Raw genomic sequence first — 23,963 nt, forward strand, 5'->3', positions numbered from 1 at the left:
TACATCATCATATTCCATTAGCGCGTAACAATATTATTGCCCACATGCTGCCCATGTCCTTCTAAGCATTGTCGGCGCTATCTATTGCTGTTGCCTAAACCTCTTGAGGCCTACACGTCTTCAACTCCCTTCTGACCGACACTCGTTTTTTTTTTCTTCATCTCTCAAAGATCCTGAAACTGTACGCATGGGAAGAGCCTTTCCAGCAACGCGTGGTGGACGTGCGTAAGGCCGAGATGGAGATGCTGCGAAAGATCGCCTTCTACTTCAGCCTCATGAACTTTGTCTGGAACTGCATATCTTTCCTGGTGAGAGCCAGCATGTCCAACGCCGTTTAGTTAAACCTGAAAGGTCCCCATCAGTCCATTACATAGGAAACGGGAGACGGAAGTAGATTTCGGTAAATATAGCAACTCGTCCGTAAGAAGAGGTCGGAAAGGTTAGTTCGTGCGGTTGCCTAAGGGCTTCTACGCTGGGTGTGTTAAAGTGCCGCTGTAATGCGAGTAGCTCCAATTCAGCACTACTGCCTCTTCCAGCTAGAGGAAAGGAAGGTATGGAGAACGGCGCAAGAAACACACGACGCGAGCTCCAACAACTGCATTGGTTACTTCAGAAACGAGTGAGTGCTAGCGGTAAAGCAACAGGGGTATGGTGCTTCGCTCGCCTTCTCGCATCGGCTTCCTCTTTTTTTTTTCCTTCCTTCCTTCATTAGTTTCTTCATTTACCATCTTTGTTGTAGCGGTGTTTTCGTTACCTGACGCTGCGTCGAAAATCACCTGTAGTTCTCACTTACATGTGAGTGTTACAACTTCCCCATCGAGCGACGCAATTAACGAAGGCAGTTGCAAGCAAACGCTGACGTCGTTTCTTCCTAGTCTCTAGAAGTCTTTAAGGCCGTTTTGTGCGCCCACTCAAAGAACAAATATTGCAACGCCGCGCCATATTACGGATCAAGCCAATGCCACAGAGTCGCGAGTTTAGTACCCGTGCGTTGCAGCGATTCGCCAGTCAAACTGTAAAATAAACAAGGCGCGCTGCCACCAAAATTATCTAACAATTTCCCTAGAATCAGTACAACGTCGAGCCACAAGATTCATATATTCGTGCTATTCATATGACGTTAGTATATCATCATTAAAAGCAGAGGCAGGTTTAACATCTCTAGCTTGTAGACGTCGTATTACTAGTGTGTGCTTGTTTCATAAATTTTATTACAGCTCACTTCGTCATCCGCCCTACATCAATCCGCCGGCACGTATTTCCCCCCGCATTGGTCATCCCCTTCAAGTTGCACGGCCTCGTACGCGCACTGCTACATTCGCATCTTCATTCTTCCCACGCTCAGCCCCGGACTGGAACGGCCTTCCACACGACATCGCCGCAATCACCTGTACATCTAAATTTCTGAATTGTATAGCTACTGTATTTAACAGCGAATAATTTATATTCATTACGTGTTTTCTTTGTTTATTATGATTTATCCATGTAACCCACCCTTTATGTAACACCCCCAACCCCGGGGCCTTTAAGGTAATAAAGTGAAGTGAAGCGCGCTGCTCCCAGGTGTCGCTGGTGACCTTCATGACCTTCCTGATGGTGGGCTCGCACGGTCTGGATCCCGTGACGGCGTTCGTGTCCCTGGCGCTGTTCAACACGCTGCGCTTCTCGCTGCTTCTCATCCCGGACCTCATCGTCGGCTGCGTAGTGGTGGGCGACTTCGAATGCTCTACTGAGGCGGGGCCTAACGTCACGCTCCTTTCCCGCCGCCGTATCTCGGGGCTTAATTGCGTTCCGCAGCTTAGTAAGAGGTCGCGGGTTCGCTGCGCATACGGAATGGCGCAAATTGCAAACAGAGTTATTGCGCGGAGTTTTGGATGCGCGGTAATGGAACACTGGAAGTCGTGTCCTTCGCTTCACCGTCGCTCTTAACCAGACGTTGCTCGCGGAAACGAAGCTCACTCGATAATTCTTGCCCTTCCCTACTCGCGACAGCGCCACAATATATAGATGACCTCTGTGTATACGAGTATCCTGCAGTGTAAATCGTTCCGGGATGTCGATGATTAAAGGTGTCTTCTTGGTATTTTTGTTATTTGTACAACTGTAGTGTCAGCTAGTATGTCTTTAAATATGTCACCACTGGCTGAGATATATATATATATATATATATATTATAGAGAGAGAGAGAGAGAGAGAAAGCCAACAGACAATGAAACCAAGAAAGGCATTGGGGAACTTAACTGTAGTTTAAATTGGAATATAGAAGATAAAGAAAAAAAATGAAAGTGGACGAAAAGATAACTTTTCGGACAACACTTAGTGGCCGAATTGATAGCCGTCGCCGTATCACAAGTTGTAGTGCAACGCACGGGTAATGCGGAGGTTGTGGTTTCGGCTCCCACCGGCGACACGTTATCTTCATAGGTTTCTACATTCCAATTTAAACCACAGTTAATTCGAGGCCCTCGTAATTATAAGGGTCCCCAGGGTCTCGAATCCGTCAAATCTAATTCCTTCAGGTAGCATGTGTGGGCTTACTGACCAGTTGCGTCACCAAATAGATCACGTACTCGTGAGGCCTGCGGCAGAAGGGATGTTCCCCATCCGCCGCCAAGGTTTGTGAGTGGTGGCGCTGGCTAACGCTCTCAGGGTTAGTTCTAGTAGTAAAACATAAATAACCAAGAAAGTGGATGGGAAAACGGCACCACAGTAGCTCAATTGGTGAGAGCATCGCACGCACAATGCGAAGACGTGGATTCGTTTCCCACCTGCTGCCAGTTGTATTTTTCATCCACCTTCATGTCCATTATTTTATCATTTCTTAAATTCAATTAGTAAGTACAACTAATTTCTTCTATGTTATCCTTGGTGTCTTTGTTTGTTGGCTTCTTATGCTATACACTTTGCAACAGAGGGAAGCACAGGCTCCTGGTCTTTGGAGCTCCTGGTTTACTTATACCCTCTGCTTGCCTCTTTAAATTTCACTGTGTATATCCCTAATACATCTTTTCTTTCAGCAAGCAAAGATGGTTTGTGACATTTATTTTGCTGGTATTTGTGCGCAGTGCAACGTCGCTATGGGCCGCATGAAAGAGTTTCTGTTGAGCGAGGACGTCGACCCCAACCAAGTGGGCAACCAGCCGTATGGGGGTAGGCCATGTTTGGCGCACAGCTTGCGACTCTGCAGCACGCAATATATCACACGGACGGCACGGTGCCCTCCATTTCGCTCGGTTGCTTCTGAGAATGATGCGCCATTTTTCGCTCACGGCCAACGCCGACGACACCGGCTTTTCTGCGACACGAGCTCCTTAACGCTATCGCGTTAATAATGTTGCGTATTCATATTCCAGTCTCGGCGTACGAGGCGAACACCCTCATCTAAAGAAAGAGTCGATGGGCGGATGCTTCACGTTTCCGTGTTTAATAAGCACACAGTTTAAAAAAAGTTCATCGGCTGTTACGTGCCAAGACTATGATCTGATTATGAAGACATGCCGAAGTAGAGGACAGTGAAAAAATATTGAGCACCAGGGGCTCTTCAACGTGCACCTGAGCCTGCGTGCACGAGTGCTTTTGCATGTCGCCCCTATCAAAATCCGGCCTCGATCGAAAAAAGCCGCGGCTTCTAGCTCAGCGGCCCAACTACATATATCCAAAGCGCTATCGCGGCTGGTCAGTTGGAACGAGAACGAAAAGAATAGGGACCACCCCCACCCCTTTTTTCCCTTAAAAGGACGCTGAAAAGATTTATTGAAAAGAAGGAGACCCGGCGTCTATCATATACTTTAAGTACAACCTGCTGATGTAAATTTTAGTCTACCGACTTCTGCTTGTACCTACGCATAACTCAGGCAACCTTGCGACTGCGCGCTTGGGTTAGAGTAGCTAGTCTGTGCTACGTTTTACTGGCGCGGTCTACTTTTCTCACGCCATTCGAGCTAATTGATTGATCCCAACACCTACGTGTCATTCTTATTGTTTTCCAGTTTTCCCTAAATTTACGTAACTAGACAACTACCCACTTAGGATTGACTAAAAGCACACAAAACGCGAGAAAGAGAGGCTCTTCGCACATTTTTAAATCGATGAAACAAACAACGAAGTATTGAAGGTACTTCTGAGAGACTTGGTTTTGACATCGCTTCTAACTTACAGGGAGAACGCGAAGCTCCAATGCATTTCTGCTGTAAGCTAATCTTGCATGCACCATGATCGCTGTTACGCTATGCAAAAAAAAGGGGGGGAAATGAATATATATGCGTTCAGCAGGAGTGGTACACCTGAACTTCATGCTTTAGAGAAGGACAGCGTGTTTTATCTAGTAAAGGTCAAAGTTCATTAAGTATCTAAACGGAGATTAGGCTTCACTTTAGCTAAGCAAGTTGCGCAGCTGCAACGCTAACTAGTCGATAACAGCGCGCGACAGCGAAAGTGTTGTTAAAGAACTAGGGTTACGACATCAGGAGCTTCCGCAGCGCACACTGTTCTGCGACATTGTATGCATACTTCACACTAATACACACATTCTTACATCGAGAGGAGCCGATTACACCTGCACAGCCTTCAGGGTTACGTTATACGCACACTAGGAGTCCGCATTATAAAGCAGCTTTGAGCTGCTGCAGCACTCTCTCATTTCGACATCCCTCACTTGCTTGAGACCGCCAAGATTGGGGACGGGAATATGTAAGGACAAAAAATTATCGAATTCCCCGTCACACGGTAGTTAGCGTCAAACTGTGGTTTGCGCAATTTTAGCGGCAATTCTCCAACAGTGTCTGCTAAACTGTACAAAATTAGACGTCGCTGGGTCCCGTGTTCGCACAAATTGTGCAGCGAAGAATGAGCGCGGCTTAAATTTTTTGAGCAACGACCGTAGCAAGCAAACGCGAGCCGAAAGTGCGCCCCCCCCCCTTTTTTTTTAGCGCACATCATCTCGAGGCCCGCGCACCTTTTTCAGAGGGCGCGGCGGCTTAGAATGTCGCTAACGATCCAGCAAGAGTGGCTTTCTAGACAGATAGAATGTTCTTTCAAATATACTTTCCCATTTGTTTGGCAAGCGAAGGTAGCTTACATTGAAAAAAAGAAGCGGCAAGCTTGTCTTTCTCTCGCAAATCTAACGTCCTAATCGAACCGCCTGTGCATTCCAACTTGATGTCAGAGATGTCAAAGTGCTTCTGCATTAGGGCTGACGTTGCGTGGAAAGAGTTCTCAAAATTTTCTTCGTTGAGACTTGTGAATCAGCTCCAAGTAATGCTCTTAGTTGATAAATAAAACTGATTCACCATCCCGGCCTTGCGAAAGTGAATGTCCAGCGAAGCTGTTGAAACCCACAACTACAGCTGCTGCAGGGGATATGCAATGCTTTAGGGCTTTAGAGCAATGGTAGTAATGGTAATTTAGAGTAGTGGTAGTAATGGGAGTATTCGTAATTTCGGCAGCATGCCGCCGCCCATAGTGGTGCTGCAACATCATTGACATCAGTTGATAGGCTGATTATTTTATATACGAAAGGCTAGGGACGTCACTACCCACGTCACAAGCTGCCGTCGCCGCGGCAGCTTGGGCAACAACAATCATTACCGGGAAACGTATGCGAGGAAGGCTGCGTGCTTCGCATTGCACGTGGGCGCAGGAGCGCCTTATCGTCAATTATGTGGTTCCTATGCTCGTTTTGAGTTTTTGCTTGATTGAAACGTATGCTGTTCCGTATGTTGTATGCGTGATTCTAGAGAATGTACGTGTACTGTTCGCTTCACTTTGCTGAGTGCTTGCAGCCTCTGCCATTGCGCTTGGCGATATTCGCCACTGATGATAATAGTTTTCTGTCGGCGTTACGCCACGAAGAAGTCCTGCGATACTAGCCATAGACAGCTTCGCTGTAAAAAAAAGCAATACTAATACCGATGTGGCGCTGTCAAGATCCATGACGTCACATGAACCTGGTTTTGGATGGGCAATATAGTTTCGCCATCTGCAATCCGCTGTCGCGTCTTTTCTGGCTTTGCAAGGTTCCGCCAACAGTAACGTTGACTTTTACAGCGAAGCCGTCAAGGGCTTTCCCCCAGGATCATGTCGATGTGTCGACACAAAACTCCAGCCTTCTACCTGCGTTTGTACCGTTGAGTACGCGCCATGATTAACGCGGCCCTACTATAACAAAACGCCATTACGTGGGCCGATCCCGAAGATAGTGCACTGCCGGGCCGACCAGCGGCGGAGGTGCAGCTTGCCATTGAGGGTCCCACATACGCAGATTCGCTGGTCATCCTTCTTCACAGTGAAAGAGCACCGAGGTGTTTTTTTTTTTTTTACTGTTCCTCACGCGTGATGCACCAGTCGCGTATTTATCACGCTCCCCTTTCGCGTCGTTTCAAATATATATTTTTTTTTAAGGGAACACGCAGTGTCTCATGGCAGTCGAGCACAAGCTTCGTGCCACACCGTTACGCGGAGCAGTTCACCTTTAGTCCCCAGTGAATCTTGCTGCATCCCAAGTGATATTTAGCGCGGCTGCATTATAAGTGTCCTCGATACTCATTTAAGCAAAGTTTCTTCCCTCAGACAATATCCGATTGGAACGCGCTTCCTGAATCGGTTTTCCCCTCTCTTGACATGGAACAGGCCCTTCGAACTTTGTTTCTTCAGTAGAAAGGAAACAATTTTCTTATGAGAAATTTCAATATTCATTGCTTTTTGTTTCTGTTCTGTCATCTCTTAATTTTTTATTCTGCTGTATGTCACATGCAACGTATTTTTCTTTCCTTCTTTTTGCATGTACTTGCTGTTATGATTTGTGTTTCCATGCCCCTCCTGCTTGGGCCAATCTGGCCTGCGGTACTGTGAAATAAAAATTTAAAAAAAATACCCGCAAAAGAAAGCCACGGCGGCCTCCGTTCGCAGCCGACGCGGTGACCATACGCCAGGCGTCGTTCAGCTGGCACCGCCAGGAGCGGCTCGTCCTGCAGGAGGTGGACGTTCGCATCGCTCAGGGTCAGCTGGTGGCCGTCGTCGGTCAGGTGGGCTGCGGCAAGACGTCCTTCCTGTCCGCCATCCTCGGCGAGCTGCGCTGCGTCAAAGGCTCGATCAACAGAAAGGTACGCGTGCAAACTACTCTTCTGCGGTGTGTATCGCACGCGCGCGTTGTTTCATCCGCATTCGACTGTAAAACAGCGAACTCTTACATTTAGCTCCATACAGGTCTTTCTGTAGCAGGGGTGTTTAATGCTAGCAGCTGAACAAACAAGCAGACGAACTTTGTTCTATGCTGCGAGTTTAACACACTGAGTTCTGTTCGGGAAATTCACGAAGTTTGTATTTGCAGTTTGTATTTTGCAGACGTATCTTGTGAATGTCGTACGGCGCAGTTTAACTATTTTGTATTGTGTGTTGTAATAAATTCTATAAACGTACGCTCATCGAATTCTCTCTCTCTCTCTTTTTTTTTTGACGGGTCAAAAAGCATAAGGTTTATACAAAATGGGCAACATTAGCATCGGATTCGTATCACGTTTTATAAGAACGTTGAAATTATATATATATATATATATATATATATATATATATATATATATATATATATATATATATATATATATATATATATATATATATATATATATATATATATAAAATTTCACTCTCAGGTTTAGTTGAAGGGAATCAAGTGAACTGCGCAGCCACAGGAAAGTTAACGCAGGCGTCATTTGGTTGGGCATTGAGCCCGTTCGCGCGGAGAATGAACGTATATTTATTAGCCCTAAAAGTCATTGGCAAGGGGCCTTTACAGATAGAAAATATGCTTAGTATCCGTTACTTACTCGAAGTTAATGGAGCCTCTTTCAATAGCAGTCGCGCCGAACTCCACTCCACACTGTAAAATAATTTGCACCCTAAAAAGTGAAAAAAGGTGTAAATGTGTCTATAACTCACACCCTTAGGGTGTTCGCTATATAGGTAACACCCTAAGGGTGTGAGTTATAGACACATTTACACCCTTTTCACTTTTAAGGGTGTATATTATTTTACAGTGCACTTGCAACGTGCCGCACGAAACACTGTCCGCGCCAACCAACATATCGCGAAATGAAAACAGGTATAGAGCTGCGCTCAAATTTCGCATTAGGGAGTATTGTAATCGTCGTCGAATGTTTTTTTTTTTTCACCTGGTCAAGTATTTTTCAAAAGTAGTTTGATGTTTGCATCTAAATTTTGTTACTTTGTCGCGCGTTCGTTGCGTGTTCGGCGCACGTTTCTCAAGAAAAGTAATCCATAAATGCCTCTCCACAGACGATAACCATTATTCTGAGAAAGACAAACACCCGCTCGGATATTTGCTTTCACAAGGCTGAAGATAGACCATCGCTCGCATCCAAATCTTGTCGTTACTCACAAGGTTTTGACGAGTTTTTCACCAGTTCCCTTTGCCCAATACATTACAGTAGTGGGCAATATTGCCGCAGTGATGTACCCAAGATATTGATGTTTACCGACAAGAACGGCCTCAGTTCAAACAAAAGCAGTTATGACGCGTCTCCACCTGCACGTTGTCGTCCATATATGCATATCCATGCAAATTCGCGCAGGGCAAAGTGGCGTACGTCGCCCAGCAGGCGTGGATCCAGAACGCCACCGTGCGCCAGAACATCCTCCTCAAGCGTCAACACCACTCGTGCTTCTACGATCGCGTGATACTGGCCTGCCAGCTGCAGACCGACCTCGCCGAGCTGCCCGCCGGAGACCAGACCGAACTGGGCATGCGCGGAGTCAACCTCAGCGGCGGACAGAAGCAGCGCATCAACCTCGCCAGGTGCCGACTGGTATAGTTGAGCGCGTCCACGGTCTTGTACGGTCCCTCAAGGACACGTCCTTTAAAGAACTCGAAATCAGTTCCGACGCCTCCACTGCGGCGTCCTTTCGTAGCCCGCTGCGAAGCTTCGGGGGCACAAACCCTAAAATGTTTCCGCAACCATCTGGGTTTGTCAGGTGACGAACTGCGTTCTATATACCCACAGGGCAGTGTACCAGAACGCGGACCTGTACATAATGGACGACCCGCTGAGTGCCGTTGACGCCCAGGTCGGTTCGGCGCTTTTCCACGGCGTCATCGGCCCCCGAGGACTGCTCAGAAAGAAGGTCTCGGCTCTACTTTCCACTCCCGTCTGCTTGCTTCTTTTCTACGCCTTTTTTGCTTACCACACGAACAGCAGCTATCGGTTAGACAACGTCCTCAGCGGGCCTCGATAGAACGCCACGGTTCGCGCCCGCACATCGAAGGCACCGTATTCTTAAATGTTGGACGTCCTTAATGTTGCGAGGATAAACACCTTGACATCGAAGAAGGGGCTGAGCATCCAGTGTCCAATATAAAGGGCAAATGCCCCAAAGACAGAACTCGGGAGCTACAGGAAACTCTGACGTTTCGAATTCTCACCAATCTCAAATATCACGGGTGGCACAAGCCTCAGCACATTTGTCTATGCTATATATAGAGGACTACACTGCCTTTAACTGCGCGGGCGATGTCTATCTATAACGCCTGATTTGAGCGATCGGATCAGCTCCTGCGCAGCCACGCAGAATGGCAATTGCTTCCGTCGCTTCCGCCTAGACGATCACCGCGGCTCGCACGATTGCAATCGCCGGCGATCACAGCGAAGAGGCCACCAGGACCGTGGAACAAAAGTGAAAATAACGCAACTAGGTGCACGCTGCCCTGGAAGTGTGGCACGTTACGCACGTTCCGCGAGCTTATTATCTGTAAACACCACAGTCCACCGAAAATGTATAAAAGAAACTCTGTTCCAACCTTCGCGCTGTTGGAATTTGCTCGTGTCGTCTAACGACAAACGCCGAGAACATTTACAAGAATGAGCCGTCAGCGACAGTGTCGCTATCACCGAGCCCCCGTCCGAAAGAAAAACGGCCGCAGAATAATGGTTTGGGAGGACGGTGAGACGAGAGATGCTGCACGGAACAATTATTAGGGCTGGCACGTAAAACCCCATAATTTGAGAGTCGCGTGCGCCAAGATTTATTTTCACTTGTGGCATTGCAACACTTTTACCAGTGCTTGCAAGCGATTAATTGCTGCTGCACTGTCCCAAATGCTAATTTTTTTTTTCTAGAAGAACGACCGCCGTGGCGCTTACGCTTGAAGAACTATTCCTACTAATAGCTGGAACGCACCTCGCAACTCCCGTGACTGCAATGTAAACTGGCCTTCGCGTCTGTACGTGGCACAATACACCTCCGTATTATATTGATGGTGTTTATGGAGTGATACAGGCGAGTTCCTCAACTGTCACCTTGTGTGTGTATTATTTCTTCGTGTTGCACGATTCCCTTTCACACTCTAAGCACTTCTTTCTTCACAATGTTGTGGGAAGCAGCACATGCTGTAAATTAAACTCCAAGGTTACATTTTCGCCTACAGCGAATTCGTGATGAAAAGCAAGGTACAAAAAAAAACGCCTGCCAAAAATATTGGTACGAAGTGATTCCACGAGAAAAAAAAGAAAGGAGCGAATATCTGCGTACTGCCAAACATTCTGATGCCAAACTGTCATACTAGATACGCACGCGAGCATCGTCGCGCCACGTTGGCGTATTGAACCAATCGGAGCGTACGCAGTCGCCCTGTGAGCCAATCAGATTTGGCAAGATGGAGAATTCGAATATATCACGAGATCTGACAGTGCCCGTCGTCGAGGAAACAAAATTGGGAGGAATCATGAAGCCACGCAGCAACTCTCGGTAGAGCCCCTCCCCGTATTTCCCCGCTCCCCCTTTTGAGGCCTAGTGTTGACTCTTGGGAAACTGGCCTTACCGGATATCTGGGACTTACAGAGCACTTTTAAAATTAAAAACTAAATTATGGGGTTTTACGTGCCAGAACCACGATCTGATCATGAGGCACGTTGTAGCGGGGGACTCTGGATTAACTTTTACCACCTAGAAATTTACCGCTTGGCTATAGCGTGTTGAGGACGGGTTTCCCTTGAGCCTCTCCTGGATATCATTTTTTTAAGTGTTTCGGAATTGTCCCGTGACGATCCTTCCTGGCTTTTAAGCTTCCTCCGCTGTGTCCATGCAGAACAACCACCTGGAATAATCTAACCTTTCCAATGGATAATCAGTGTCCCGTCATCCAGCGCTGTTATCCGGCGCCGTCAATCACTTTCAGGATAATCAGTGCCTTGGCCTTCCCACGGTGATCTCACTCTCTTCCGCCGCCTCGCTCGAACAGACCCGCGTGCTGGCCACCAACACGCTGTCGCTGCTGCCCCTGACCGACATGGTGATCGTGCTGCACGAGGGACGCGTCAAGGAGGTGCACCGGGCGCCCTTCGGACAGCGGCTGTTCGAGAAAGGACTGGCGCTCAAGGCGCTCATTTCGGCGTCGCCGACGTCGCAGCAGCCCCAGCATCACGGCGCCACCGACGGCGGAGCCGCCAGGGCTCCGATCAAGGTTGCGCACGACGAGAAGTGAGACCCCCGGCTTCATCTGCAATTCTCTTTGAGCTGTATCGTCTGGCAGTGCAAGAACCCGCGTCGACAAATTTCACCGAAGCTGCTTGCCCGTTTCGAGCGACTGTGCTTATGCAACACGCTTTAGAGTCGTCTCTAGAATGTGGGCGTCCGTCGCAGTGTCCTCAACCATAGATTACTATAGGAGGAAGCCTGGCTACTGCAATCTTATAGCTACCGTAGAAATCGTGGTAACGCATACAAATTTTTTTTTTCGCAGCGTTGACAGGAATTTGTTGCGGAGCAGATTGTGCCTCCTCTTATTGCTCTCTGTCGTTAGTAGTGTAGAATGCTGGCCGGACAGCTAACAATACTTTCCTCAGTTCACTTCACAAATGACGCTGACAGAATTGTATCTAAACGAGAGGCTTCTGTGAAAAAAAGGAGTAACCTATAGCCGCACCCCAAGAACGCACCGTGTAACTTACTGCCGAATCTACCTTACTATATCTTATTCTTTACACGTGCAGATCCTATGACGTGACGTCCGCAGACGTGTCCTCGCTGTCTGTCACGATGGCCAAAAGACCGAATCCCCAAGGCACCCTTTCGGGTTACGCCAAGACCGGCCAGCTCGTCGAGGACGAAGCGTTCCACGTGGGCAAGGTCGGTCGTTATGAGACGACTCGGTCACCTGCACTTGATGGCAGGATAGGTGTGATTTAACATCCTTTCGGCTGCATTGCACGACTGACGGAATCACCGCAGAATGAGAATACCCGCACCCCAGGAGCTGTTCGTAGTGTTTTTTTTACATTCTTGTGACCCCATACGTGCTGTGTTACATCCCAGAGAATGTTCAGCAAACGAGCCCAACAACTCCGATGCTGTGCCTCTTCGTATCTAGTACTTCGAGCGTACAGTGGTGAAATACGATGGTAAAAGCAACAACAACAACAACAACAAAAATGCTTCCGGAGATTGTGTTTTTGTCCCCTCTGTTTGGCGATGCAGCCAAACGAACTGCCACTTCAATATTTCTTTAATTTGTAAAGTACTAACTACAAGGCATGGGGGACCAGATGCGTACTAGAAAACGTAAGCGTTCTCCAAAGACAACACAGTTACGAACAGCTCTTAGTATCTTAGTTCACCCGCCGTGGTTGCTCAGTGGCTATGGTGTTGGGCTGCTGAGCACGAGGTCGCGGGATCGAATCCCGGCCACGGCGGCCGCATTTCGATGGGGGCGAAATGCGAAAACACCCGTGTGCTTAGATTTAGGTGCACGTTAAAGAACCCCAGGTGGTCAAAATTTCCGGAGTCCTCCACTACGGCGTGCCTCATAATCAGAAAGTGGTTTTGGCACGTAAAACCCCAAATATTATTATTAGTATCTTAGTTCGTTCCTAAACGCTTTAATAACCCCAGCAACCACCAGGATCGCGCTGCTCGCTCGAGTCAAAACTGGACCGCGCTCCTTATCCTGTGCCGACACACGAGAATCTTTTAACCCAGCAAGCGCATTTGATTTCGCCCCCGGTCGCCAGCTATCGACGCGGCCTGCCTTGCGCTAAACCTTACTTTGAAATTCGGGCTCGATGACGAGGCAGTTTACGACGACGCCAGGGAGAGGGAACACCGCTGGCAAGCATGCGATAAGAACAGGCTCGACGTTATCTCGGCTGTTCTTTCACGCTTTCCGCCGGTTCCCGCAGTCTATGGCAAAAAAAAAAAAAAAGATGGCTGAGCCCTATCGAAGCGTTACAAACTCCGGTCTACACCTGTTTAAGACGACGTGAAGAAGTTCTTTCCCGGCTGTTGTCTACAGAAAAGTGGTCCATGCATACACAGATGCGTTCAGTAAATGCGCTGCATTCAGCTTAACCGCACACACGCAATTTGGTAAACCGGTAGCGCTGGACAAGAATCGCACCCTTGTACAGAGGGCGAAAAACGCTTTTTTTTCGATCGCGCCCACAGACTAAGAACTCTGAATTTCGCCGCGGTGCATGCATTCAACATCCAATTGAGAATGGCCAACAGATTTTCCTCTCCAGAGAGTCGTAATGCGTAACTAAGTTCCTGGTTGTGCAATCTGTGTTTGAAAAAAAAATTCGATGTTTTCATCGTGTATGTCCACAAACGGTTGCCCCCAAAGAAAAACGTTTGTCATGCCTTCACGCTTGTTAACACCCTTATTAAAGCCTTCTCATTCGCGTTCTTCCGAATCATTTGCCTGTCGACAAAAAAAAATCTGTAGGCGAGGTGCTTACACACGTTGTTCCTCTGCCTCTCTTTTTTCTCTCAAGCTGACCGCGCATGCATTATGGCTGTCTAATGATGTCTGCAGGTGGAGTACGAGATATACCGCGACTACGTGAAACGCTTCGGTCCCGTCATGTTCGTCGTGATGCTCTTGAGCTACGCTGCTTGCCGGGCGTTTGACGTGAGTGAGAATATCTCTGCGTTGCAGCTCGTACATTTTTGGGTTACGGTCCACAAGAAACACTTGATTCATGGTGAATTTGCCTCGCGGCGGTGCCTAATTAAATTTCATCCTTCATGGGTGAATAATAAGAGGTCACAGTGCATTTAGTAAGAAACGGTACTCAAAACAAGACAGCTGTAATTCTACGAATGCAGATTCACATGTCCTGAGTGTGCGACGAACATTGGTACGCGGTATAGTATTTGGGGAAACGTGTGTATTTGCGTCCGTGAAAAAGAATTCTATTTTTTCACTCACTACAACGTGAGCATTTTGATCATCGCATTCCTATTTTATTGCGGTAGTTTTATCACTTTTTTTTTTAAATTGTGCGTGCGTGCTTGCGTGCTTGCGTGCGTTCGCAGGCGGCCACTATTAACTGTAGTATGAAAAAAAATTGCTTATATCGGTAATAGTACAGCAAGAGTTTGTTCTAACCTTGTTCCCGAGTTTACTCAGTAACAATAAAATTTTCACTAACAGCAGTACAAACCCGCTTCTGTGCTTTCTGGGCATCATCACAGAGGTTAGGATTATCGAATGTTTATCTGAAAAGGAGCCCCAGTCAAATAGAATTGCTCTCAGCAGCCGCGTCCTTTAAGCGACGACGACTCGACTGGGATCGCCGCGGTCACAGTCGCCCAACTTGCTCAGGTTAGGTTAATGCACTTAATTTCGCTCGACCAAGATGTCTGCTTTCAGACTTAGTCCTTTGCTGTCGAGCTACGGGCCTCCGAAAGCGTCGAACAACGTAGCTGTTGCATTGCGGAATCCTGCATGCAAACGCTGCACTCTGTGTCCCAGGTCCTTTCGTCGGTGTGGATCAGCAGCTGGAGCGAGGAGGTCCTCCAGGTGGGCGGAAACACGTCACTTCCGGACAGCGGTTGGAGGCTGTCCGTCTATGGACTGCTGGGTGTGTGCCAGGGTACGTCGACGTCTGCGTTACGGGCATTGGTTAGACGTTATAGAGGTTATAATGCTGGGTGGCCGCCCGCTGATTGTTTTTCTTGTGCGCACAGCTCCTTCAAAATCTTCTAAGGTACCTTTTGTTGTTGTAGTAGTAGTAGTAGTAGTAGTAGTAGTAGTAGTAGTTGTAGATGTAGATGTCGTTGTAGTTGTAGCTGTAGATGTTGTAGTTGTAGTTGTCGTAGTAGTTGTAGTAGTTGTAGTGGTCGTAGTTGTAGTTGTTGTCGTAGTAGTCGTCGTTGTCGTTGTCATCGTCGTTGTCATCGTCGTTGTCATTGTTGTCGTTTCTGCTTCGCAAGAAAGCTCGAATGGTATCGAACCGTGGGTTAAGGTGTGTTGTGTCGTAAAGGCTACAGCGCTCATGTAGCGACAGGCAAAAAATTATAAACCAACCAGCGTTATCTTTTACTACCTGTATTTCCAACTTGGCGTTTGCGAACTACTTTTAATTTCTCGTTCCCACGACTTCCCACTGTGATCACATGTTTCGCTATGTCAAACTTGTTCGTAGTTTGAAACCAGGACGGGAATGTGTAACATAAACGTTTAGACAGGGTCAGGTTATTGCGGATACCCGCAATAACTACGGAAGTACTGCACGAACAGCATTTTGCGGCGCGACCTGCGGATGGGCCTGTGAACACGTCGTGAGTTGAAATATGCGACAAGTCCTAAATACTGCTGCGAAAACGACGCAATCAAGTGGTAGCTACCACTACCCGTTAGCTTCAAGCTGAGGATAGACGCTCGGCAGACAGGGCGAAACTTGTTTAAATTTGCAGGAGACTGTCCATATATTGCGGAGGCACGGCTTCGGAAATCTTTTCAGTGGATTACGTCTATTGCTCTGTCCGAATTTTCCCGGCTAATACCATGCCTTCCCAACTTATCGATGTCGTTCGAAAATAACTGTGAATTTACAGCCATTTTTTTTTCTCTATCGAGCAGGTACTAAAAACTGCAGACTCTCGATGGGCTAGTCGAGGTTTGTGCAATGGTGCAGGGTGGAAAATGTTAAGAAACTCCTTGAAAAAAGAAATGAATACGTCCAAAGTCCGAATATTTTCACGCCCGTTCATGTACGACCATTTTCAAGTATAAGTGGCAAGAGCTATTTTTTTTTTTTGTAAATTTTATCAGTCCAGTTATGGCAAGGATTCCGCTTGAGACTACGTTGAAGAGCTTTTAGAGGGACAATTTATTCTGGAGCTCTGCGCAATGCCCATGTCAGAGATTGGGTTTCAAGAGCTGCTTTTTGTAACCTGTACGTCGTTTTATATTTAGATGCTAGTATTTTGAGCGTGCAACTGCGCGTGGGTGTTCATCGTCTCATGCATTCCAAGCAGTGCAGTTGGCAACAACGTCACTGAACGTAGTCGGTACCAACAGCAATGACGGATGGCGCGCGCCTGCAGGCTTGGCCATCTTCTTGGGAACCTTGGTGCTGGGACTGTGCGCCCTCGTCGCGTCCAGCAGCCTTCACGACGAGGCACTCAGCCGCCTGGTCCGAGCGCCAATGTCCTTCTTTGACACCACACCGTTGGGACGCATGCTGAACAGGTTCTTAGCGCAGCACTTTGAAGACAACGTCCCATACCCGCCGTGGTTGCTCAGTGGCTATGGTGTTGGGCTGCTGAGCACGAGGTCGCGGGATCGAATCCCGGCCACGGCGGCCGCATTTCGATGGGGGCGAAATGCGAAAACACCCGTGTGCTTAGATTTAGGTGCACGTTAAAGAACCCCAGGTGGTCAAAATTTCCGGAGTCCTCCACTACGGCGTGCCTCATAATCAGAAAGTGGTTTTGGCACGTAAAACCCCAAATATTATTATTATTATTACAACGTCCCATGCGTGCACCGCGTTCTCGCTAACCTTTGTCGAAGTGCCGTCTCCATGTATCGATGTCCTCAGCTTCGTTAAGAAAAGTCGGTAATTTGCTTGTAGGAAGAGAACGAATATGTAGAGGAGAACGAATATCCACGTATTATATATCGTACCTTGGCATCGCTTGCCACTGAATGCTGTCTCTTGAGTTAGGTTGCAAGTCGTTGCGAATGAATTAGGTAGCATTAAGTGGGGGAAGTGCCGAGGTGATTACAAGCCTGTTCTGATCCTTGAGTGACAGCAGCGTCAAGTGTCCGCCTCGGTACGTGATACCGGATGAACACGGAGTTCTCACTGTTACGTATTTGGTAGAAAGTTGCTTCGAAGGGAAGCCGGAAATGCAGATCCAATCAATGCCGGCAGCAAGAACGAGATGTGGCCTCGAAACAACCCGTTGGTGAAATTTTCGCGCAGGAAGTAGCTGCGAAATTCTCGAATCTATCGCACGCGAAGTCACTCATTCGCCGGCTGGTGATCAAGTGGTTTGACCATCCAATCACTTGAAGGTGTGGAGCCATGAAAAAAGAACAGACTAAGGGAGGAAGCGTCACGGTAACAATTTTGAAACGCGGTCATGAGAAAATATTAAGTAACTCGGGATAATGGGAAATCGGCCTGGACTGCAAAATAGGCAGGCGGTAATATCTAGCCGCGACGAGCGTTGCGAAAAGCACCGGAAGTAGAACGGAGAGTAGAGCGTAAAGGAGACTGCAGTGAGGACTGGTCCCGCCATGGGCATCACTGAAAGCTACCACGAACTGAAGAATAACTTAGAACGTACGCCAGCCATGTGCAGTCTTAATTTCTGATAGTTATTGTGCCGACAGTTAACTATAAGGGAGGCCGGGGCGGCGTCAGAGCAGGCTGCCTCGTCAAGTCTAGCTGTCTGACATCACTGCTAACCTCCTACAGCCTTCTATACCTTCCACCATGTGTGTAGCAGGGACGGCAGCCGTGCGTGGTGCGCCTGGTATGAACGTCGATCATCGGCAAAACTGCTATCAAATGACATGGTCATCACATATGTGGTGTTGCTAGCGTCCCCTACTCTTTTACATTATTATAGAAGGCGACCTTGGCCTCGCGCTGCGCGCAGGTTCAGCAAGGATTTGGACCAGGCCGATATACAGATTGGTCTGGTCGTGGACTGCGTTTTGGAGCAGCTGAGCGACGTGCTGGGCATCCTGCTGCTGATCACGTTGTACATCCCGACTTTCCTGCCTGCCGTCGCACCATGCGCGCTTGTTTACTTCGTCGTGCAGGTATGGGGCCAGCCACTGTTTCGGCAAAAGCGAAACGCTGATCCTTGCGAACTTTAACATCTTGCGAGGTTGTGGGCTACGGAAGTCAACGTTGCTTGACCGCTGAGGTGCCTATTTCAGCAAAAAAATAAAATAAGAAATAAAGTAGCGGCGTGGATTAGTGAATGACATAATGTATTTAATGCGCTAACCTAAGGGTAGCGGCAAGGAGAACTCGACATAGCATGTTACGCCTTTAGTGCAGGTCATCATGGGCTTTGCTGTTCTACGAAAATGCACACCAGTACGCTACAGCTTTTGAATCTGTGGTTAGTCGCACGGATGAATGGCATCCGGAAATTCTCTGCTTGCTGTATTTACCACAGCAGAGCGATTATTCCCGATTGTCTTTCCCTGTTACGGAAATTGCTGTGTCCACGAAGCACCAGACACGACAATGAGAACGTTGAAACGGCCTCCACGTCAAACAGCACGTAGACACGTGATTTTGAACATTGACAACAACGCATGGTGTTTTTAAAGGACGCCACGAAAAGAAAATATGTGCATTTGTGCGGGTGCACACTGCATTTGATAAGTTTGGTGATGAAATAAAAAAAAATCTGAGACAACTTTCCAGACAAATTAGTTGAAAGTACAGCGCCTGTTTGTGTACATTACTCTGTCTCAGTCCTTGTCTACGGCAGTGCACAAACTTCTCTGTCAACAAATAGTCAACTGGCCTAGATCAACCTGCTTCTGCCAGGCGGCTAATACCCACGCTGAGGTCTGAGCGCGACGCCAGAAAGAACTCACCGGTAAAGTATAGAGCGGAGAGTATAGGAATACTCTCAGCTCCTGCATTTTGAGGCATCTCGACGATGCGTGAAAAGGGGATGATAGATGAATGATCGTAAGTCAGTGGTCTGAGCAAGGTGTTTCAGCAGAGACTCCCGCATTTAAGGAAAAAATCACCGCCCAAGCATTCCGTACAGATGGTTAGCCAGCGAAGCTAAAACGTGCGGCCCTGGTGCTTATTACTGGGTTAATCCCAACCGATCATTAAACGACAGCTTGGTGGGCTGCCGGATCCTCGGTACGCGGTTGGTGCTTGCACTCGGCTGCACGAGCCTGTTCCTGTCCCCGGGCTGCAGCATTGGCATGGCGTAGACAAGCTCGTTCCCGGTTCTGCGCGCGGCGTTGCTCATCGAAAGCTACTTGCTCCTCGGGAGTAAGTATGGCGCGTGGCCTACAGATTTCGGAGCCGGAGAGAAGCTTTTGCGCGCGCGCTCGGCTGCGACGGAGAGCAGCGACGTCACTACTGGCCACGGAGTACTACTGGCGCAGACAATCACGCGCCTCTCTTTTATTGCGAAGCAATACTACTTTAGGTCGCACTTCAGCCCGTTCCGTGGCGAGGCGGTGGTAGGCACCATTGACCTTTAGCGTGACCTCGCTGCGTGACGTCACACCACGTGACCTAGAGTGACGTCACACCAGCTGTGTAAAAACGGGGCCCCATCTCACGCCATCGCGAGGCGAGGCGGTAGCCACCAACGGCGGCCTAACTCCCGCTCCTCTCACCAGGGGCGCTACGGTCGGTGGGACGTCACACCAGCTGTGTAAAAACGGGGCCCCATCTCACGCCGTCGCGAGGCGAGGCGGTAGCCACCAACGGCGACCTAACTACCGCTCCTCTCACCTCTTATATGATTCACTGTAAGCCGTAACACTAGCATAACCCAAGACTACCACCAGCCATACTACCAGCTGATCCGAGAATAACACACTATTGCTTCGCAATCACCAGGCTTAACCAAGCTAAGCCACGGCCGTTTTTTCTTTCTTCGCGCATGCGCATGGGGTTGCGCCGGAGGAGTTTTCGGCGTACAGGCGACAGACGGACGGACGAATCGGCTAGCGATAGAGATCTTCGCTCTAAAAGGCGTCCCGAGCGCCGCAGTTTGCCTTTTGCTCGCAGGCCTAACTAGATGTTCTGACTCTGCGCTCATTTCCACACATTCCTACTCGCGCAGAAGCTGTTCGTGCGCACGTTCCGGCAACTGCAGCGGCTCGAGTCCGTCTCCCGGTCGCCGGTGTTCAACTGCATCGCCGAGACGGTGCCCGGCGTGCAGACCATCCGGGCGTACGCCGTGCAGCGCGCATTCGTGGCGCTGGCCGACACGCTGCTCGAGCGCTGGATCTCCTGCGCCTTCCACCTGATGGCGGCCGAGCGGTGGCTCACCGTGCGCCTCAACTTCCTGGGCACCGCCGTGTCGTTGGTCACCGCCTGCCTGCTGGTGCACGGGCGGGACAGCTTCGGAGCGGCGGTCATCGGCCTCACGCTGCTCTACTCGCTCAGGGTGAACGGCTGGCCCGGAACCGTCCTATAGCTGCGGTGTAACTAGCGTTCCGGTTTACGGTATACCGGCTAACCTCGATGCGTGGTGCACCGTGACCTTCCCTAACAGGCCGGAGATTGTAAAATTTTTATGTTCCCGCAAGGTCTCAGACTGGGAGTTTGGGTAACAAACGAATTCTGTCACTGACGCACCTTGCGTCAGCCTCGTCGGGCCGACGAGTGCTGGCCTCTAACGACACTCCGCGCGCGGCGTGTACTCTGGCTGACATGTTATGCCGTCTTATATTCGTTCCGTCACCGGAAGTAGTCATCACGCACGCCAGTAGCTGACGAAATTGCAAAACATTCCTACACCGGTGCACCGTTACCCAAACAGCACGCATAACTGTCCATCAATTAATATTTGTTGCTTAAAAAATTTTATAAGAAATTAACTCGAAATAAAAATATGCATTGGGGGTCCCACGTTTCACAAACCGCATGCATTAGCTGGTAGAGTAAAAAGAAAAAGACGGTAAATGTATGAACACACTTTTGTTAAGAGCAAGTTACATACAATATATAAACATTAGCTGTCGTACAATGCAAGCAAAAAAAACTATAGTGATCTGAACAGGCATCAAATAACAACAACATAATTATTGCTCGAGCAGATAAGCAATATGTTTTTTTTTTTTTAGTTGTCGAGCTCCGGAAAGTTATGGCAGATAAAAGTGTGCTTAGTTTGCCAAAGTTACTTTCAACCATTGGCAAGAACCCCAGGAATTTAGGTCTGCATTACATGATTGTCTTCCCTTTTCTTTTTCTGCGCGTTCTCAGCTGACCGATGCCTTGAATTTCCTCGTGCGCTTCACGGCCGAGCTGGAGAACTCGCTGATTGCCGTGGAACGCCTCCACGAATACACCAAGACACCGACCGAGGTAGGTGCACGCTGAGGAAGGTTGTTCTAACGAGTCCTTGTACAATCGCACGTCGCATTGATGTCGTCGTCGCAACATTACGAGTAAGAAGACAAACTCGCGTGGAATGAGCTCTCAATGCGCTGCGCATGTGATTTCGGAGCGAAAGAATACCTTCACTAGGCATTTGAGAACTTATCTTAATCCTGCTTTGTCGTTATCGTATACATCCTAACTTAGTCATGAGAAGATAATGGCGTACGTGGAAAATCAACCCAATGCTTCAAGATAGTTGTTGCTCAAATTGGGCTGATTTTACGGCGTGCGCAAAGGAGCAGCTCCGTTTGCTGTATACTACTGCACCTTTTGTTCACCAATATAGGTTTGAGATTCTGTATGGTCGCAAATATATAAAGGTCTATACCTCATTTCTGGTGCCATTTTGGAAGGGGAAGAAATGGTCGACCTACATTCGAACCGGTTAGGCTTAACGACATCGGCAATGCTATGGCGAAGTGAATCGGCAAGAACACGAGGATTAGCGATCAACACTCAGCGGCGGAGACATTTATCGTTTCATTGTTTCTGTCTCTTCATTTCTTGCGAATTTTCTTCAGTCACCGAGCATTGCCCCGTAATAGCGAAGTTCCTCGAGACGTATAATTCATAAATCCGCCAGCGACGACCAAGTAAATGACGTCGCCGAGGTCATTTGCCGGTAGGGAAACGGCAGTGGTGACGTCGCCGAGGTCACTTTCCGGTAGAGAAACGGCAGTGGTGACGTCGCCGAGGTCACTTTCTGGTAGAGAAATGGCAGTGGTGACGTCGCCGGGGTCATTTGCCGGTAGGGAAACGGCAGTGGTGACGTCGCCGAGGTCACTTTCCGGTAGAGAAACGGCAGTGGTGACGTCGCCGAGGTCACTTTCTGGTAGAGAAATGGCAGTGGTGACGTCGCCGGGGTCATTTGCCGGTAGGAAATGGCAGTGGTGACGTCGCCGAGGTCATTTGCCGGAAGGGAAACGGCAGTGGCGACGTCGCCGAGGTCATTTGTCGGTAGGAAACGGCAGTGGTGACGTCGCCGAGGTCACTTTCTGGTAGAGAAATGGCAGTGGTGACGTCGCCGGGGTCATTTGCCGGTAGGAAAGGGCAGTGGTGACGTCGCCGAGGTCATTTGCCGGAAGGGAAACTGTAGTGGTGACGTCGCCGAGGTCACTTTCCGGTAGAGAAACGGCAGTGGTGACGTCGCCGAGGTTACTTTCTGGTAGAGAAATGGCAGTGGTGACGTCGCCGGGGTCATTTGCCGGTAGGAAATGGCAGTGGTGACGTCGCCGAGGTCATTTGCCGGAAGGGAAACGGCAGTGGCGACGTCGCCGAGGTCACTTTCCGGTAGAGAAACGGCAGTGGTGACGTCGCCGAGGTCACTTTCTGGTAGAGAAATGGCAGTGGTGACGTCGCCGGGGTCATTTGCCGGTAGGAAATGGCAGTGGTGACGTCGCCGAGGTCATTTGCCGGAAGGGAAACGGCAGTGGCGACGTCGCCGAGGTCATTTGCCGGTAGGGAAACGGCAGTGGTGATGTCGCCGAGGTCATTTGCCGGTAGGGAAACGGCAGTGGTGACGTCGCCGAGGTCATTTGCCGGTAGGGAAACGGTAGTGGTGACGTCGTCGAGGCCATTTTCCGGAAGGGAAACGGCAGTGGTGACGTCGCCGAGGTCATTTGCCGGTAGGGAAACGGTAGTGGTGACGTCGCCGAGGTCATTTGCCGGTAGGGAAACGGTAGTGGTGACGTCGTCGAGGCCATTTTCCGGAAGGGAAACGACAGTGGCGACGTCGCCGAGGTCATTTTCCGGAAGGGAAACGGCAGTGGTGACGTCGCCGAGGTCATTTGCCGGTAGGAAACGGTAGTGGTGACGTCGTCGAGGCCATTTGCCGGTAGGGAACGACAGTGGCGACGTCGCCGAGGTCATTTTCCGGAAGGGAAACAGCAGTGGTGACGTCGTCGAGGCCATTTGCCGGTAGGAAACGGTAGTGGTGACGTCGTCGAGGCCATTTGCCGGTAGGGAAACGACAGTGGCGACGTCGCCGAGGTCATTTTCCGGATGGGAAACGGCAGTGGTGACGTCGCCGAGGTCATTTGCCGGTAGGGAAACGGTAGTGGTGACGTCGTCGAGGCCATTTGCCGGTAGGAAACGACAGTGGTGACGTCGCCGAGGTCATTTGCCGGTAGGGAAACGGCAGTGGTGACGTCGCCGGTGGCGCGAAACCTACGCAGGCGCCGTGGCGCGTGACCCCAGCGCCGAGCCCCGATTGGCCGCAGGAGGGCGCCGTGCAGTTCGTGAACTTCAGCACGCGCTACCGGAAGGACCTGGACCTCGTGCTACGCCACATCAACCTGGAAATCCAGCCTTCGGAAAAGGTTTGTGGGACGGTTACGCGCAGTGGACGCCTTTCAGCCCTTCTGCATAGAGACTAAATGCCACCTCGACCGTTTATTCGGAACTGCAGAACTCGCATCCGGATAGAACGCGGCCCTAAGCATGCGGGTCACAAACTACTTTGTCGTTAATCTTTTCTTGTTGTATATTATTGTGTTTTGTTTAATTCCAATTATTTATCTTTGTATTAACATCCTGGCTCAGTATCGCGATAGC

The 23,963-nt window shown here is 49.2% G+C and overlaps 1 protein-coding gene across 1 annotated transcript in view; it reads left to right on the forward strand.

Moving 5' to 3' along the window:
- Positions 1–23,963, forward strand: part of LOC142560572 (multidrug resistance-associated protein 1-like) — a 44,460-nt gene that overhangs the window by 14,877 nt on the left and 5,620 nt on the right. The window contains exons 12-26 of the mRNA XM_075672776.1: positions 171–308; positions 1,564–1,707; positions 3,066–3,150; positions 6,907–7,100; positions 8,589–8,812; positions 9,018–9,138; positions 11,252–11,490; positions 12,003–12,138; positions 13,823–13,918; positions 14,765–14,885; positions 16,342–16,486; positions 17,908–18,073; positions 20,089–20,415; positions 21,234–21,335; positions 23,585–23,728. Of these exons, the coding sequence (XP_075528891.1) occupies positions 171–308; positions 1,564–1,707; positions 3,066–3,150; positions 6,907–7,100; positions 8,589–8,812; positions 9,018–9,138; positions 11,252–11,490; positions 12,003–12,138; positions 13,823–13,918; positions 14,765–14,885; positions 16,342–16,486; positions 17,908–18,073; positions 20,089–20,415; positions 21,234–21,335; positions 23,585–23,728 (2,382 nt within the window). The remainder of the gene's footprint in view (positions 1–170; positions 309–1,563; positions 1,708–3,065; positions 3,151–6,906; positions 7,101–8,588; positions 8,813–9,017; positions 9,139–11,251; positions 11,491–12,002; positions 12,139–13,822; positions 13,919–14,764; positions 14,886–16,341; positions 16,487–17,907; positions 18,074–20,088; positions 20,416–21,233; positions 21,336–23,584; positions 23,729–23,963) is intronic.

Source organism: Dermacentor variabilis, chromosome 10, assembly GCF_050947875.1.
Source record: "Dermacentor variabilis isolate Ectoservices chromosome 10, ASM5094787v1, whole genome shotgun sequence".
Lineage (NCBI taxonomy): Eukaryota > Metazoa > Arthropoda > Arachnida > Ixodida > Ixodidae > Dermacentor > Dermacentor variabilis.